Consider the following 15,011-nt stretch of genomic DNA (forward strand, 5'->3'; position numbering starts at 1 on the left):
GATTGATCTTGGAAGGGGGAAAAAAAAGATCTGGAGTTTAAGGCGAAAGGAAAATAGAAATGAGGAGCCAAAAGGTGAAAAAAGGGAAACACCCCCAAAATTCACATGAGAAAGACATTTAAAAATAAAGAGGAGACAGCAACTGTGCTGACATTTAATGTGTCTGCTTGGGATAAAACTCATCCTTTTACTAGCAATAAAACAACAGCCTAGCCCAAAGCCCTTGAAGCATTTTGCATCAAATACCTCATAAAAATGGCTGGCAATTTCTCCTAAGGTCTGTACAATATCTACACCAAACTCTGTAATTTTTTTTTAGTGTAATTAAATGGGATCAAATCCCCAGTGCAGGTAGGGAGGGCTCCCTGATCCCAGCCACCAACACTCATCCTCATCCCCAGACCTCTGGCCATGCTCAAAAGTGGCAAGGAAAGGGCAGGAATGAGCTCTGCTTGTGGTGCTGATAACCAGGTGATTGACAAGGCTAACCCCACAGAATGGCTGTGTTTGCAATATTCCCTGGATGGCCAGAAGGATTTGCTCTGCCAGAGGAATCCTGCAAGCAAAAAACAACCCCTGCCTAAGGATAAAAAGCTCCTTGAGTAAGAGACACCTCCTTGCTGTGTTATCCATGCAAATTCTCTTATATAGGTGACACATTTATTCTATTTTTATCAAAAACAACTGGTAAAATAGAAATATGGACCACAATTCACATTCTTTCAGCAAAAAAAAAAAACCCTGACAACTAAACCAAATCCCTGCAATGGGAAGTACATATATAAATATATATTCACACACACACACCAGCAATATTTTTAGCTGTGATTTCCTACTCATGTGGCAACATGACCAGTGTTCTGAAGAAGCTGAGCCAAGTGAAAACACAACCTGCAGAACAGGTCACGTTTAAATATTCTGCTATTGAAGAATATTAAAAACTACAGATTAAGTAGGAGTGTTGTAACACTTAACATTAATTAACGCTTGTAAATCATTCTGAAATACTTGGATAAAAGATGGTATAAAAGGTGTTGCCACATGTCTTGATGCTTCTAGATGTGCACAAGCCCTGACATCTTATTTTGTGTTTGGGATGTTTCAAATCATAAAAAAAAATATGGTCACTGGATGAATTTAATGTTGGGAAGTGTTGGGACATGACAGAGAAACACCAATGTTGTCTGATTAAGAGCTCAAGCAGACATCTCAATGTAAAAAAACTGAAAAAGATCATTTCTTGGATCCTGGTGGATCACCAGGTCTAGTTACTGATCTGTGAGTTACAGCTTGGCAGTGTTGCTAAGCCTTGACTTGGTTGTATATTCATGTATGTCAAATACAGATAATTTTCCTTCCAGTCTAAGAACACCAACTATTCACATCCCAAAAAAACCCCTTAGTCCATGCCACCAAACAGTGAAAAGGAATCTGGGAGCACTTAACACCTGTCTGGGGTTGGTGAACAGCATAACCAGTTCTCAAAGAGCTTGGTACTTGTTGCTTGTGCACCTACAGATCTTTATAGAATACATAAATTAAAGGCCAGCACTAAGGCTCTTGTGCTTTCCCACACAGATCTCCAGATCTAAGAGCCATGGCTTCCTTTTTTATCCAGAGACAAGAGATGTATTTTATGGCATCCAGTTTAAAAAAAAAAAAAAAAAAAAGTGTAAGGAGTGACACCAAACTCATGAAGGAGCAGAGCCAATTAGTCAATTAATGACCTGGACAGGACACACTGGGGAGGTACAGGCAGCTGTTAATGGCACATCTCACCTGGAGCCGGGGCCACAAACACACTCCAGGTGCCTTCCAGCACCTCGGGGGAGCCCACCAGAAAATGGAGAGAACAGCACCGAGTCACAGGGCAACTGGGAGGGATTGCAACTTAAAAGAGGGCAGGTTTCAATCAGATGGGATATTGGGAAGGGATTGTTCTCTCTGAGGGTGGGGAGGCTCCAGCACAGGGTGCTCAGAGAAGCTGCGGCTGCCCCTGGAGCCCTGCAAGTGTCCAAGGCCAGGTTTGATAGGGCTTGGAGCAGCCTGGGATGGTGGAAGGTGTCCCTGCCCATGGCAGGGGGTTGGAAATTAATGACTTTTAAAGGTTCTTTTCAACCCAAACTCTTCTGTGACTCTGATTCTATGCTGTGGCAGCAGTGATGCTCCTGAGGAACGTGCCCACAGCACAGACCACCACAGCCGTAGCTCTCACCCGGACTACCCGTAGGACATTTTCGAGCTGGGGTGGGGATGAGGCAGAAGACCAGGCCAACATTTAACCCCAGTGCCAGCTGCCCCAGCCTCACACCGCTGTGTACACGTTACACCGTTGTGACCCCTCCCAGCTAGGTCCCACCGCGTGGCTGCCGGCAGCGTTTTGCCTCCATCACCCGAGCCCGGGAGCATAGCACAGCCCCCCCAACACCTCGAAGGAGCCCCGCGGAGGTGAGTTACCGACACCGTGGGGGGGTCGGGGCGGAGCGGGGCGAGGGGCGCCTGAGGGGCCGCGCCCTGAGGGGCGGGAAGGGCGGGCAGGAGCGCGCCCGTGAGGCGGCGCGCGCGGGCCGCGAGGGGCGGGGCCAGCGCGGGGGAGCGCGCCCCGCCCCGCCGCCGATAGGAGGGGCGATGGGGGGTGGGCGGGGCTAAGGCACAAACCCCGCGTTGTGATTGGGTGGCGTGGCTGTCAATCCGGGGCGGCCGCCGCGGCCGTGGGGAAGGAGGGGGAGGCGGAGAGGAAACAAAAACAATCGCCCGGGCGCCGCCATCTTGGGCCGGTTCTCCACACGCCACACGGGTGAATGGGTAGATATGAGATTACCACGGGGGAGCAGCGGCAGCAGGGCACCGAGGGCTGTTCCGCGCTGCCAGCGACACTCGGCGGGCTCTAGGCACGGCCGCCGCCGCCCGGAGAGAATCCCCCGGCTCGGCCTTTTCGCCTCGCCAGCCCCTAAGCTGCACTGCTGGAGGGACAAAGTTGGGCTGAGCCGCGCTGCCTCCGCCGCCCGGGAGACCGGAGAGTTGAGCCGGGGTCAGAGTTAGGAGAGAGGGTGACGAGGGGATCGCTCCCCGCTCCGCCGTGTGGGAGGCGCGGGGAGAAGGCTCTGCCTCCCCGCCCCTGCCGTCTCCTGCTGCTCGCTCCTAGGAGGAAAAGAAAAAAGAGGAAAAGAAAAAAAAAAAAAAAAGGCAAGAACTGGATTGAGCTCGGAGGGGTGGATTTTGTGGAGTCTCCGTGTGAGCAGCGGCGGGGCGGCGAGGAGGAGATGTGTCCGTGAGGAGGGAGAGGAGCGTGGATCCATCCAGGAGCCGTGAGGAGCGAGAGGAGCCTGGATCCATCCAGCCCCAGCCCGCCGTGAGGCACAGCCGCCTCCCTTCCAAAGAAGCCCAGTTCCCCTGGAAGCACGGCACTCAGCAAAGGATCTGCCACAAAGAATATACCACCCTCCTCCCCAGCGCCTGGATACTGCATTTTATTTTTTAATTTTTTTTTTTTTTTTTGGTACCCCCTCCCCAGCCACTCTTGTGTGTTTAAATACCAAATATAGCCTCTCGCGGGGGGAGGGGATGGAAATCTCCTAGAAGAATTGGAAATCTTGCTGGGATTCGGGAGTGCTGGTGCTGGAGAAGGGCGGCGAAGGCGGGGGGGATGCACTGCTCTCGCTGCCTGGCCAAGGACTAGAGATTTGCCACTTCTCGGGAAGCCCGAAGGTTTGTTTGTTCCCAGACTGTTGTTTCCCCCCTTTCCCTCTCCTGGGCTACGCTTAAATCCCTCAGCATTTATTAAAGAAACCCCACGTGTAGCTGGTGGCTGGTTTTTAAGGTAGTTTTTCATCGACAAATTGACAAAAAAAAAAAAAAAAAAACTTCCTCTCTTCGCCCCGAGGTTCGGAACTGGAATGGAGCTGCTTTTCTCCCAAACACTACGCGAGGTGTGAAGGGGGGGAGGCAGGACGAAAACATCGCCTTGGACTGATCCCGATCCGACCCCCCGACACTCGCACCCACGAGGGATGATCCTTCACGGCGCCTGATGTGGAAAACACTTGGAGACTCAGAGACTTCGTCGCGCTCAGCAGCTTAGTCGTTGACTTACTTTGTTTTGGTTTTTATTTTTTTTTTAAGTGGATTCGTAGCATTACTTTTATGAATTGAATTTTGCCACCGTTTGTACAGAAGCCAAATGACACGTGTGTTTTGAAACACGGTTCCAAATATATTTATCCCTCCCTCAACCCGGATTCTCTCTAGAAAGAGCCGCGGGGAGGTCGTCAGTGTCTAAACAAACCTGATTTTTAGTGTTTTATGAACACTAAAACTAAACACTAAACTAAAACACTACCTGCTGCAGAAATGTTGCTATAAATTGCTTTATAACGGTTCAGCAAGAAGGGAGATTTTTTTTTTCCAGCTTGCAGGACCCAGAAAACTGGATACTTAAAGTCACTTAAATGTTTTAACAGCATTGGAAAATGGGAGCTGCTACTAAGTTGGCGTTCGCTGTTTTTCTTATCTCTTGTTCATCAGGTAAGTGAATGTTCCTGGATTTGTCACTTTAAACTGAGGGCTTTGGGGTCAGCACTTGAAAACTTGGGCTGGCTCTGTATGAATGAGAAGAAATCTTATTTTTTTCAGGTGGCAAATATTTGTGGATGGCAGCGACTGTAAAGGCAGAAGCTGCTTTCGTGTTTATTCTTAAAAATATATAACGTGAGCACTTGAAACGCTCGCAGCGCTTGGATTTGAGATCAATTGTGTGGAATAAATGTGGAGATATAACCACCTAGTGTCACATAAGTAACCTGGCAGCGCAGCTATCGGTGTTGGATGCTGGTTTTAAATAAGAATTACCCAGCTGAAATGCTCTTTGCTTCACTTTGATCTCTCTTACCCCGGACTATTCACTGGTGAATAGCGACCTTCGTTAATGCTTCATTAATTTAGAATAGGTGCCGCTCTGAAAGGCTGGGCTCGTCCTTTGGTTGATAGCGAGGGGTGTGTGCGTGTAGAGATGTACCAACAGAATTGGGGTGAAAAGCCAGGCTTGCAGTTTCTAAAGAATCATTTGTAACCATTTGTGTTTTGCTATTCCTTATGTCACTGTCTTGCAGTGCAGGAAAAAAAAAAATCTACTAATTTTCTCTGTAAAACAGCAGAATTGGGGGTTTAAACGCCAGCTCTGAGTCCTGGGAAGCGAGCGGGGTGTGAGGACTTGCCCACGCTTTTCCAAGAGGAAAATTGTTATGGCAGCAACCAGTGGTTGGGCAACTGTTGGTCCGTTCGTGCTTGGAGCTCCATCAGTCTCACAAAAACCCCTCTTACGAGCTGAGTGAGGATCTAACGCGAGTTTACAAGCCAGCCTGGCGCTCTGTGCCCGCTTTTGGAACGTGTCTTTAGTGCTCTGGCTCGGTTTTTAGCATCCTTGCAGGGTGTGCAAAGCTACACTTGTTTATCAGGCTAAAAGCTCCCAGACAAGTGCTCAGCCTCCCCGTGTGACCGAGAGAAGGGAGTAATGAGATCCCTGTAAGGATGCCTTTTAAATTTCCAGCTCCTAACGCTGGAGGATTTTGCTGAAGAGGCCGTTTTGCTGTGGTTAGTAAATGGATAAGTCTCGTCTTGTGTCTGTAGTGCTATCGATCCGCTCTGTGTGCGCTAAATGTGCTGTGAAATGGCGAGCGCTGCCAGGAGAAACCCAAAAACCCTGCCTGTGCTAACCAGGGAAACGGCACAGCGGCTTAAGGACAGCCAGAAGGGTGTTCGGGGTGTTTAATTTTTATCCTTCTTTTGAAACAAATCATGATTTCTGACAGCTTTTGCCTTGCAGTAACGACGTGTGTGTCGTCTCTTCCTAATGCCTGATTTTTCAGCTCAGCAGCGTTCCTCTTAATTCAGCAATATGTTTTGTAGGGAAACTTTTTTTCCCCCTCTCACTAACAGTTTCTGAAAGACTTGCTGCCATCTGCTCTCCGTGTCTGTCTCTCTTCCACGTCCACCTCTAAGATCCTTTTGCCTAGAGCACAGAATAGTGGTTTTTGTTGACATTACCTATCAGGCTTAATAAAAAAAGAACAGCTAAGCAATAAAGAACGTCTTTTTTCTTTAACGTTTCTCGCTCGGGTTGTCCTTGGTAAGGTGAAAAGAATGTTCCTCTTGCCTGTGAAGAATTAATCTTGGCTAAATGAGCAGGAAACTGCCTGCAATCCGGGCTGCTTCTCATGTTAATGACATTGTTTTGGTGGTTATTCCAGTATTACACATTAAGTGTTCCGGTACTTAACAATTATTATACTATTTTCTACTCACACCAGGACTGCAGACACTCTAAAATTTTAGGCAAGTCTAAAAATAAATAAACTCAACACTAAACTGCTGGGTTTTTGATGAGAACTACAAGATTATGTAAGATTTTAAGTTTGAAGTGCAGGCGTTTTAATGAGTAGTGTTTCTTAACTGACTTATTTCAGTTTAAAACCCTACCTGATGGATTGGTTCTAACATCATCACCAGAATTTTCTTTTTCAGTCTTTAGTGTGAAAATCAATCTGCCCAGGTTCTATATTTTGAAATACTGGCGATGGTTGAGAAATCCTGGAGTTCAGGTGTGGAGATGCCTCTCTCTGGTGTGCAGCTCCAGCTCCTCTCAGGCTCTTTCAGCGACTGGGGGGTTGGTTTGCTGTATTTGTTCATTTATTTTTAAATACAGCTATTTTCTGCAGATGTTTACATGGCCAATTAATACTGGGGTTCTTTTAATAGGTGAAAATGTTGTGGTTTTTTTCTGCGTGGTGGGTGTGGAAATGCTATTTACGTTCAAAGTGATTTATTTTATTCCCTGTAAACTACACTATGAAACGCTGTAAATGTACGACTACAAATGGACAGGAATTTCCAGTGAGTTTAATCATCTTTGTTAAGAGAGTGAAAATATTTCCCCGTTCTGACTAAGATATTTGAGAAAGAGCATCTGTGTTGTTATTAGGCTTTAAAATATTTGTAGATGCTTGGATAAAAGTGGGTGTAGGTTTGCACCCAGCTGTAGGAACTCCAGAGGCTGAGATGAATGCACATTAACTAAACAAGAAAACAAAGTGCCCTGGTCAAGGTTCTCCATGTGCCCTCTAATATACTTCTTAGATAAACCTGTGTGCATGTTTGATTTCAGAAGGAGCAGAAGATCCTGAAGTAATAATAAAATACTTCAGAACAAGCTTCCTGTGCCTCTGCTGTAGGTGAGGCGAGATTGGAGGGGAGCTTCACAGGAAAACTTGTGACTGAAGCAGCTTGTTCATCAAAGAAGGCTCTCTGCAGATGTTATCTGGGTGCTCCCCTCCCCAGGGAAGTGTGGCTGTGTTCTGGTGGTTTTGTGATTGCTGAGCTACACTTCAGAGCATTTCAGGAACAGAGAATGGGCACTTCCATAATTTTCTGAGCTTCCTTTGAAACAATACACCCCGTGCAGCTGAAAGTGTGGGAGATGCTGGAGGAGTGGATTTTCCTCACCTATAATCTTAGTTTAAAATCTCATCGTTCCTTTTGTTACTCACAAACTCCTCATTTCCCAACCCATCATCTCTTCTCAGATACCTGCCCTGCCTGGGTGGTCCCAAATCAAAGTAGCTCTGCAGTCTCCTACAGGGAACAAGACCCGGATTTTTTAGAACTGAAGCTAAAATCAAGCTAAAAATCACCTAAGCAGAAAGAACCATACCAGAAAAGTGTTGGTCCTCTCTATTTCTCCTAATGCCACATCATTCCCAAGCCACCCAGAAGGTCTTGAGTGATTTAGATGAAGGTACTGGCATGTCAAAGACACTTTTGTAGTTGAAGTAGTATTTTCACTGCATGGAGGATGTTTTATTCTCTGGTTTTTAATTTTTTTTTTTCCTGTCTCACTGTGATTATCAGAGAAATTATTTTTTAAATGGTATCTTAGCCCCCCCCCCCAAAAAAAAAAAATCTATTGAGACCTGCTTTCCATGGTATGACTTTACAAGCTGAATGGTTGGGTGTCCTTGGAATTGAGGGGGGACATGAGACTTTTTCTTTGATTTTACTTGTGTAATGTTTCTTTTTTTACTATTCTTTCATTATTAACTTGGTAACCCTGGAAAATCCTGCCCCAGGTTTGGGAATGTTTGTGAAATTGTTTCTGCTGATGTGTTCCTTGCGAGCTGTCCATGATTGTGGTTGGACTCTAATCACTTTATTCACTTTATTGCAGGGTTATAAACCACTTCAGAATTAGTGCTGCTTTAAAAGTAAAGATTCCTTTATTTTATCAGAGTGTACAGGTTGTTATATTAAATGTGTTTCCACTGGGCACTCCTAATGTTGCTGTTAAGAGCAGGATTTGTTTCATTAAATAAACCTATTTAATACTGTTTTCAATCATGCACTGAGTTATGGAGAGCTTGATGTTATAAATGATTACAGCTCAAAAATCTGTTAACTATTTCTAAGTAATCTGTTAATACTTAACAGTTATAAACCCTAAATCTTCTGGGCTCTGAAGAGAGCTGTAACTGTGCTGTGAGCATCGTTCTGGTGGAACTCTGCTCTCCAAACATTTCTGGAGAGATGCTGCTGTCATGAGTTTATTTGCATCTCTACCCTTCACACACAAGGCTTTGCTGAAGAAAAGGTTTCAATAAGTTTGTTTGCATGTGCTGGGTGTGAGTTGAGGGGCAGGTGTTCTGTGTGAGGGGAAAAAAGCTCTTTTCTGCAAGCAGAGAATCACTGTTTGCAGGAATAATGGTTTTCATCTGGGTTTCATGGAGAGTATTTGAATGGTTGTCTTATTTTTCCCTTTCCCACCTTTCTGGAAATTGAGAGTAGAATCCCTTAGGTGATGAGTTTGGCTGATTAGCAAATGAGGACAGACAAATACTTTTTTTTTTCTTCTCTGTTTAACCACAGACAATAATTTTTGTCATATCATTAATTCTAGGGAAGGGGGAAAAATAACAGCACCTCCAATGTTTTTCATTCCTATTCATTCCATCTTTTCTTCCAACCTTCTCCACTTGTAGTTTTTCCAGGCTGTAAAAAGAGAGAGGTTGACAAGGAATCTGATTGTGGAAGGGGTTTCTTGGTGTAGGAGAGATGCATTTTCACCACTTAATTAACTGAAAGCAACTTAATGCAAATGCCTGCTTGAACTGCTTGGTAGCATCCATGAGCTGTTAGCTCTCTGATGTTCCTGAAAATGAAAACTCCCTAAAAAGATCAAGAAAATTACGGATTTTACAGCCAAGTTCTTGTGTGATGAAATCTTAATGTGTTTTTGTTGCCTTGGTGCTTAAAATTCGGCACATCTTATTTCCTGTTATTTCCATATGGAATTGAAGTGATATTGGATGCCAGTGACTTTATGTGGCATCTCTTGTCTTCTCTCCCTGCACTGTCTGTGTGGTGGTGGAGGGGTTTTTTCTTAGAAACAGTTTGTGACTGCAGTGCCAAACAGCAGAGCATATTTAGGCTTAATCCCACAGAAAATGAATATTTACTGCCATGTTGTTTACGTTGCATATCTCTGTGGCCAGGAATCCCAAATGTAGATTAGATACATCAAATCCTTCAGTTGTTGGTGCAAAGAGAGCAGGGAAGGGTTTTTCCATTGCATAATTATCATCATGGTTTCACAATAATTTAATTCTTGATGAGGAAAATCAACATTTATGGTTTTCTTCAGAATTTCCTAGTTAAAGCTGTAACTGGAAACAAGAAAAACAGACAATTCACGTACTAACTGGAGCCATAAATCTTTGGTTATGTGGTTAGAGATACTAGAAAAACCCTTGGACAGGAGGGAAGCTTTTGTGGGAACGCTGCTTGTTCCTGCAGCCAGGAGCAGCTGGAGGCAGCCCTGGTGGTGTTGGGGTGGGATCAGCTCAGACTGGGAGGTGTGAGGTCCTGCTGGTGACAGCACCTCAGCACAGCTGCGTGCAGAAAGCTGGGCTCTTTCTGCAGAAGTTCAGTGGAAAAATGTGCCTCTCTTTCCCAGCTCCTGTTCCCCATCTCTCCCAGATTAATTACTCCTGTTTGCAGGCACGCAGTCAGAGGAGGATGAGCAGGATGGAGCCTTCACCTCTGTGCTGGTGGGACTTTTTGTGAGCTTCTCCTCATGAACTGTGCTGGGATTCCTTCATGGAGCAGCTTCGTTAGGGACAGAGTGAGCAAGGGACACCCTTGTGTTGTGTTGGCAGCAGAGGTCTGAGGGGTGGCTGTGTCACCCCAGATCCCGGGGACTTCACAGCGAGACCCTGCAGCAACAGCAGCACTTGTGGGGTTGGCACCTCTGTGTTTTGTTTGGAAGGGAAATTATGTTTCCAAATTCTAAAAACACCTTGTGAAAGGCTTGGTCAGGTCGTGTTCTGCTGGTGTTTCTGGTTAAAGTGGTGCAGGATAATCTGTTTTGCTCAGGATGCAGTCAGTACAAAATTGTAATTAATTTTGGTGTTATTCTTGAGTTACTCACCACAGTGGCTGGTTGGGAACTGTTAAACTGCACTGCTTAGCCCTGATGGGATGTTGGGGACTGTTACTTGGCAAGAGGGCTCCGAGTTCTTCAATGAATTTAAATGGTTCCATATCACCTTTGGAGATTCCTTACTTTGTTAAAGCAGAACTTCTTTTTCTAAGGATTTATATGGATCTGTAATTAGGTGGTAATTCAATACAAAATGCTGAAATGACAATGTAATTAAAAGCAACCCCCTATGTACTCTTAACTGTGATGGGCATGTAAGAAATGCCAAGATGCATTTCTCTGCTTTTATAACTCTTTAATTACATGAGGGAAACATTGTCTACAGTTAGAGAATAGATTATGAAGATGAATGTTGTATCTTGGCCAAAAAGAGTATTTCTCAAATTCTTTTGCTTCCTGAACTTTGAGATATTGATCTGCCTCATTAAAACTAAGAATTAAGATTGTATTTTGCATTTACAGCAAAATTGTATGTTGTAATTACAATACAATTTAGGCATTGCTGGCTGATCTGGTTTTGGTTTTTGCCTAAATGAGGCAGTTGCCACACTTGGGAAGATTTCCACTTTCTCTAATGATGGCAGCAAATGAGTTAAGTTTTGCTGGTTTAATTCTGAAAATTGACACTGTTAAAGCTGATACCCGAGAAGTTACTGAAGATGTTTAACCTGAAAGTTCTGTTAGAAAGTATCTGTATAATTATTTTGAAAATGCTAAGCATCTGTATAGCTCAGAATTGTGTTACTTTTTAAATAGCTTTAAATCTTTGTGTGTCTTTTATCCCTAAATGGGATGCACATAAGAAAACCAAGTTATTTTTCTAACAAATTGCAGAGGTTCTTGTGGCAGATTGACTTTTCAAGTTGGATGCTAAATCCGTCCTTTTTAGAAATGCAGGAGGGAGACAGTGCTCAAAAACATTTAGGATATGATTTGTGTATTTTCTGAAAGATACCAAACTTTTTATGAGAGCAAAACATGCAGGTTTGGTTTAGTTTTGTTTCTGCTTGTTTGGTTTGGGATTTTCTTGTTTGTTTTTTCTGGGAAAAAAAAAAATGGAAACGGTAAAGTAACTCAGTGATTGTTTTGAAATTTTTTGGTATGACTGACTGTGGATGTGAAGAATGTTTTAGGGACGATCCGTGGCTGGTCTCTTTTGCCTGTTTCTGGAATTCCCAGTGAAATGAGGCTGCGGGGGAACACAAGCCCTGCTCAGCTCCCAGTGCAGCCCTGATAGTGTTGTAGCTGGTGCCAAGTGGTGTCTAATGAGATGACACAAAGCACGGTCTGAGGGCAGTGCCAGGAGGCAGCACAGGCAGGGCTGAACCAGAATTCCTGCAGCTTCAGCACTTCAGAGTTCCCTCGTGTCCTGCCTGAGAGCTGCAGTGTGTGCCATCAGTGTGCTGTGAAAACATTGGCATCATTTACTGCCTTCCAGCTCAGCCCTGGCTTCAACTGGGAGCTGTCCCACTTAGAGAACAGCCAGCACCTGCTCTGGGACAGGGCAGCATTCCATGGAGCCCTGAGCAGGGATATCTGTGCTCCAGGGTGGCAGGGGCTGCATGGGCTCACTGGGATCAGTGGTCTGAGGGGAGGGAACAGTCTTTGGGCCAGCTGTGATCTGAGGTGTAGATGGATACATTTCTTTCCTTCAGTTATTTATTCCGTTTTCCCTTCAAGTTATCTATTTCATATTTAAAGGTGATTCCTGTTGGAGATGAGCATTGGCAGTTTGGATGCAGGCCCTGTGCAGTTGCTTTCTGTAATCTGCTGCCTGCCTGCTTTTAATGTCACTTCTTAGATGTCACTTCTTTGTCACAGCTCTGAGTAGAAATGGTCATTTCCTCTTCAAAATGACTTTTTAGTGTGGTGCCCACCAAACCTCCAGGTTGTTTTCAGCAGAGCTGGCACCCATGCTGGCAGTCCCCACTTGTACTGGTGCTGTGTCCCAGGGCTCAGGACACCACATTTGTCCTTGTGGAATTCCATGAAATTCCCATTTGCCTGGAGTGCCATCCCTGCCCCTGGCAGTGTCTGCAGACCCCTGAGCTGTTCCCCCGGATCCAGAAAGGTCTGAACCAGGCAGGGTCCCAGGGGAGCCCCCGAGGGTCCCTGTGGTGCTCCTCATCCTCCTCCAGAGCGTTCCCCACAGGAGCAGCTCTGTCCCATCCCAGGCTGGCTCTGTCTGCAGATCTCTGAGCTGATTTAGCTGGGTTTCAGCAGCTTCCTGCCTTTTGGTGCCTCACCAACTTGTGATTTAGAGGTGCCTTTTATTTAAAACTGAAGCCTGACCTTATTTTTTCAGGTTGAGAGCTCTTATCTCACCTAGATAACACTAATCTCCATTCCTTAAATGCTGCCTAAAAATTGGAGTGGTCTTCATTCTTTCAGCTGGATTTTGAATTCTTGGATTTCAATATCAGCACATAAATGGAAATTTGATCTGGTTTTGAAAGCTATTTTTAAATATGACCAATCATTTTATCAAGCCTTCTAGTATGAAAAACTGTTTCCTTCTAGGAATTTCCACATAAACAGGGAAGTGGTTTAATTTTGTTGTTGAGTTACAGTGTTGAGTGTACAAGACAAAATTAAACTTTGCAGTAACTGTTAATTTTAGAAATTTTTGCTAGTGTTTGTCAGCAGAGGGTACAGCTAGTTCTCTTTAGCTCACAGCAATTACATGATGGGAGAGTTTTCTTTAAATATTTCCATGTTTCAGGGTTGAAAAACATTTAGGCTGTGAAAGTTGCAAAATGGCACACAATTGTTTGAATTATTGTACTTTTTATAAAGAATTAGGTGATTTATTTTTCATCATTTGTTTATAAAGCTCCTTTAAAGTAGTGTAGGAAACACCACTGGTAAAATATTTTAATTTTAACTCTATGATCTTAAATTTTGGAAAGGATCTGTTTTGCAAGTTGTCCCTGGGGATAATTGAATTTTATTAAATTTAACACAAAGCCCGTTAAAAATATGATCTGCAATGGCTTTGAAAAATTGTATCAGCTCAGTTACATTTTATTTAATTTCACCTTGTGTCACGGGGACAGACCCCAACAAATGAAGGCTCACCTGACCTCGCCCATTCGGGTGATAAAGATCAGAAGTGAGCTCTTGATGAGATTTCATGTGCTGTGCTTGTACTAAAACCCGGCTCTGAAACCTTGATTAATTTGTGAGGAGGTGATTTCAAACCACAAGATGGCTTTTTCTCCATTCCTGCCCCAAACTCAGCATTTAGCACTTTTCTGGGAAAGCACCCATGGAAACAGAGCTTTCAGGTGAAAGTTTTCTTTTCCTGTTCAGCCGACAGAGTTCTGAATCACATCTTCTTGGTCAGAGGCTTCCAGGGAAGCCAGGAGAGCACAGATCCCACTTTTCATTCCAGTAGAAATGGAGTGGATCCCTCCTGAGAAATCCTGATGCTCCAGAGTGCAGCTGGACTTTTCCAGTGGCTTTAAAGTATTCTGATGGATGGCAAATCAAGCAAAATTAATTTCCTGGAACCTTGTTTGCAAAAATATTGCTCTGAAATGTAATAATCTCAGAAATTTTCCTCTTGATGTCACAAATACTTTGGTGTTGGGAGCTCTTTCATTCAAAGTGAAGATGGGAGAGAGGAGGTAAATTATGAGTCCCCATTTCTCTCATGTATAAGAGTAAAAAATGTGTGTTGGAATTTGGTTTTGATGAATTTGGGATATGTACATGCTGACAAAGTGTATTCTGGAGGAGCTTCTGTTGCCCATCTGAACTCTTTTCCCCACTGTCTTCCTTGATTCTGAAAGAGAGGTTCAGTAATGCAAAAATTTTAGAAGCAAGCTCACAACATCAACGATTTTTAGTTGTTCCTCCAGCAGTTCAGCCAGCTTCAAAAACCTGTTAATCACCTTCTTGTCCAAAAAGGTTGTTTTAATTGTAGGATATTTAAGAAAAGCTGCTGGGAGAACAGTGAGACTGAGAGTTCCTCTTCTTTGTATGTGATTCCTCCCCCACATCCCCATTTTGTCCCTCCTCACTCCAGCTCAGCCCTCGTGGCTGCTGGGTTTGGGCTGGGCTGATCCAATCTGCTTCAGCAGCAGAAATTACTGAAAAAACAGCACAGAGCTTTCTGCACTCAGGATCTGTTGGATTATGGTTTTTTTTTTGATTAGAGATGGGGTAACATAGGTGTTCTAAAAACTTTCATTACATTTTCAGTCTCATGAGAAGGTGAGACAATACAGATGTTGTAATTCATGCCATCACAATCAGAAGTGAGCTATTTATTAATTACAATACATTATAAGTGTTTCTTGGCCTATCAGCTTTTGCCACACCATGCTGTAAATGCCTTAAAGCCAATAATCCAAAATTACCCCTTGTGGGTCCCACTACAATGCATCTTTCATAGCTCTATTCCTCTAAAGTATCCAGTCTTATTTACAAGACCATCCTTTAAAACTTGTTTCTAGTTCCATTTCTCTCTTAAAAATCTCTATCCTATTCCATGGCATTTCTAAGTCAACATTTCTTATCT

The 15,011-nt window shown here is 44.1% G+C and overlaps 1 protein-coding gene across 3 annotated transcripts in view; it reads left to right on the plus strand.

Annotated features, from left to right (window-relative positions):
* The first annotated feature begins 1,975 nt into the window (after nucleotides 1-1,975).
* Nucleotides 1,976-15,011, plus strand: part of ACVR2A (activin A receptor type 2A) — a 52,740-nt gene continuing 39,704 nt past the window's right edge. The window contains exons 1-2 of one of the 3 annotated variants that reach the window (XM_053981841.1): nucleotides 1,976-2,448; nucleotides 3,884-4,524. In XM_053981841.1, coding sequence (XP_053837816.1) covers nucleotides 4,470-4,524 — 55 coding nt within the window. In that variant the 5' untranslated portion in view covers nucleotides 1,976-2,448; nucleotides 3,884-4,469. Of the gene's footprint in view, nucleotides 2,449-2,710; nucleotides 4,525-15,011 lie in introns of those variants that run through there. The other 2 variants (XM_053981843.1, XM_053981844.1) reach the window with 2 other exon arrangements.

Source organism: Vidua macroura, chromosome 7 (genome assembly GCF_024509145.1).
Source record: "Vidua macroura isolate BioBank_ID:100142 chromosome 7, ASM2450914v1, whole genome shotgun sequence".
Taxonomy (NCBI): domain Eukaryota; kingdom Metazoa; phylum Chordata; class Aves; order Passeriformes; family Viduidae; genus Vidua; species Vidua macroura.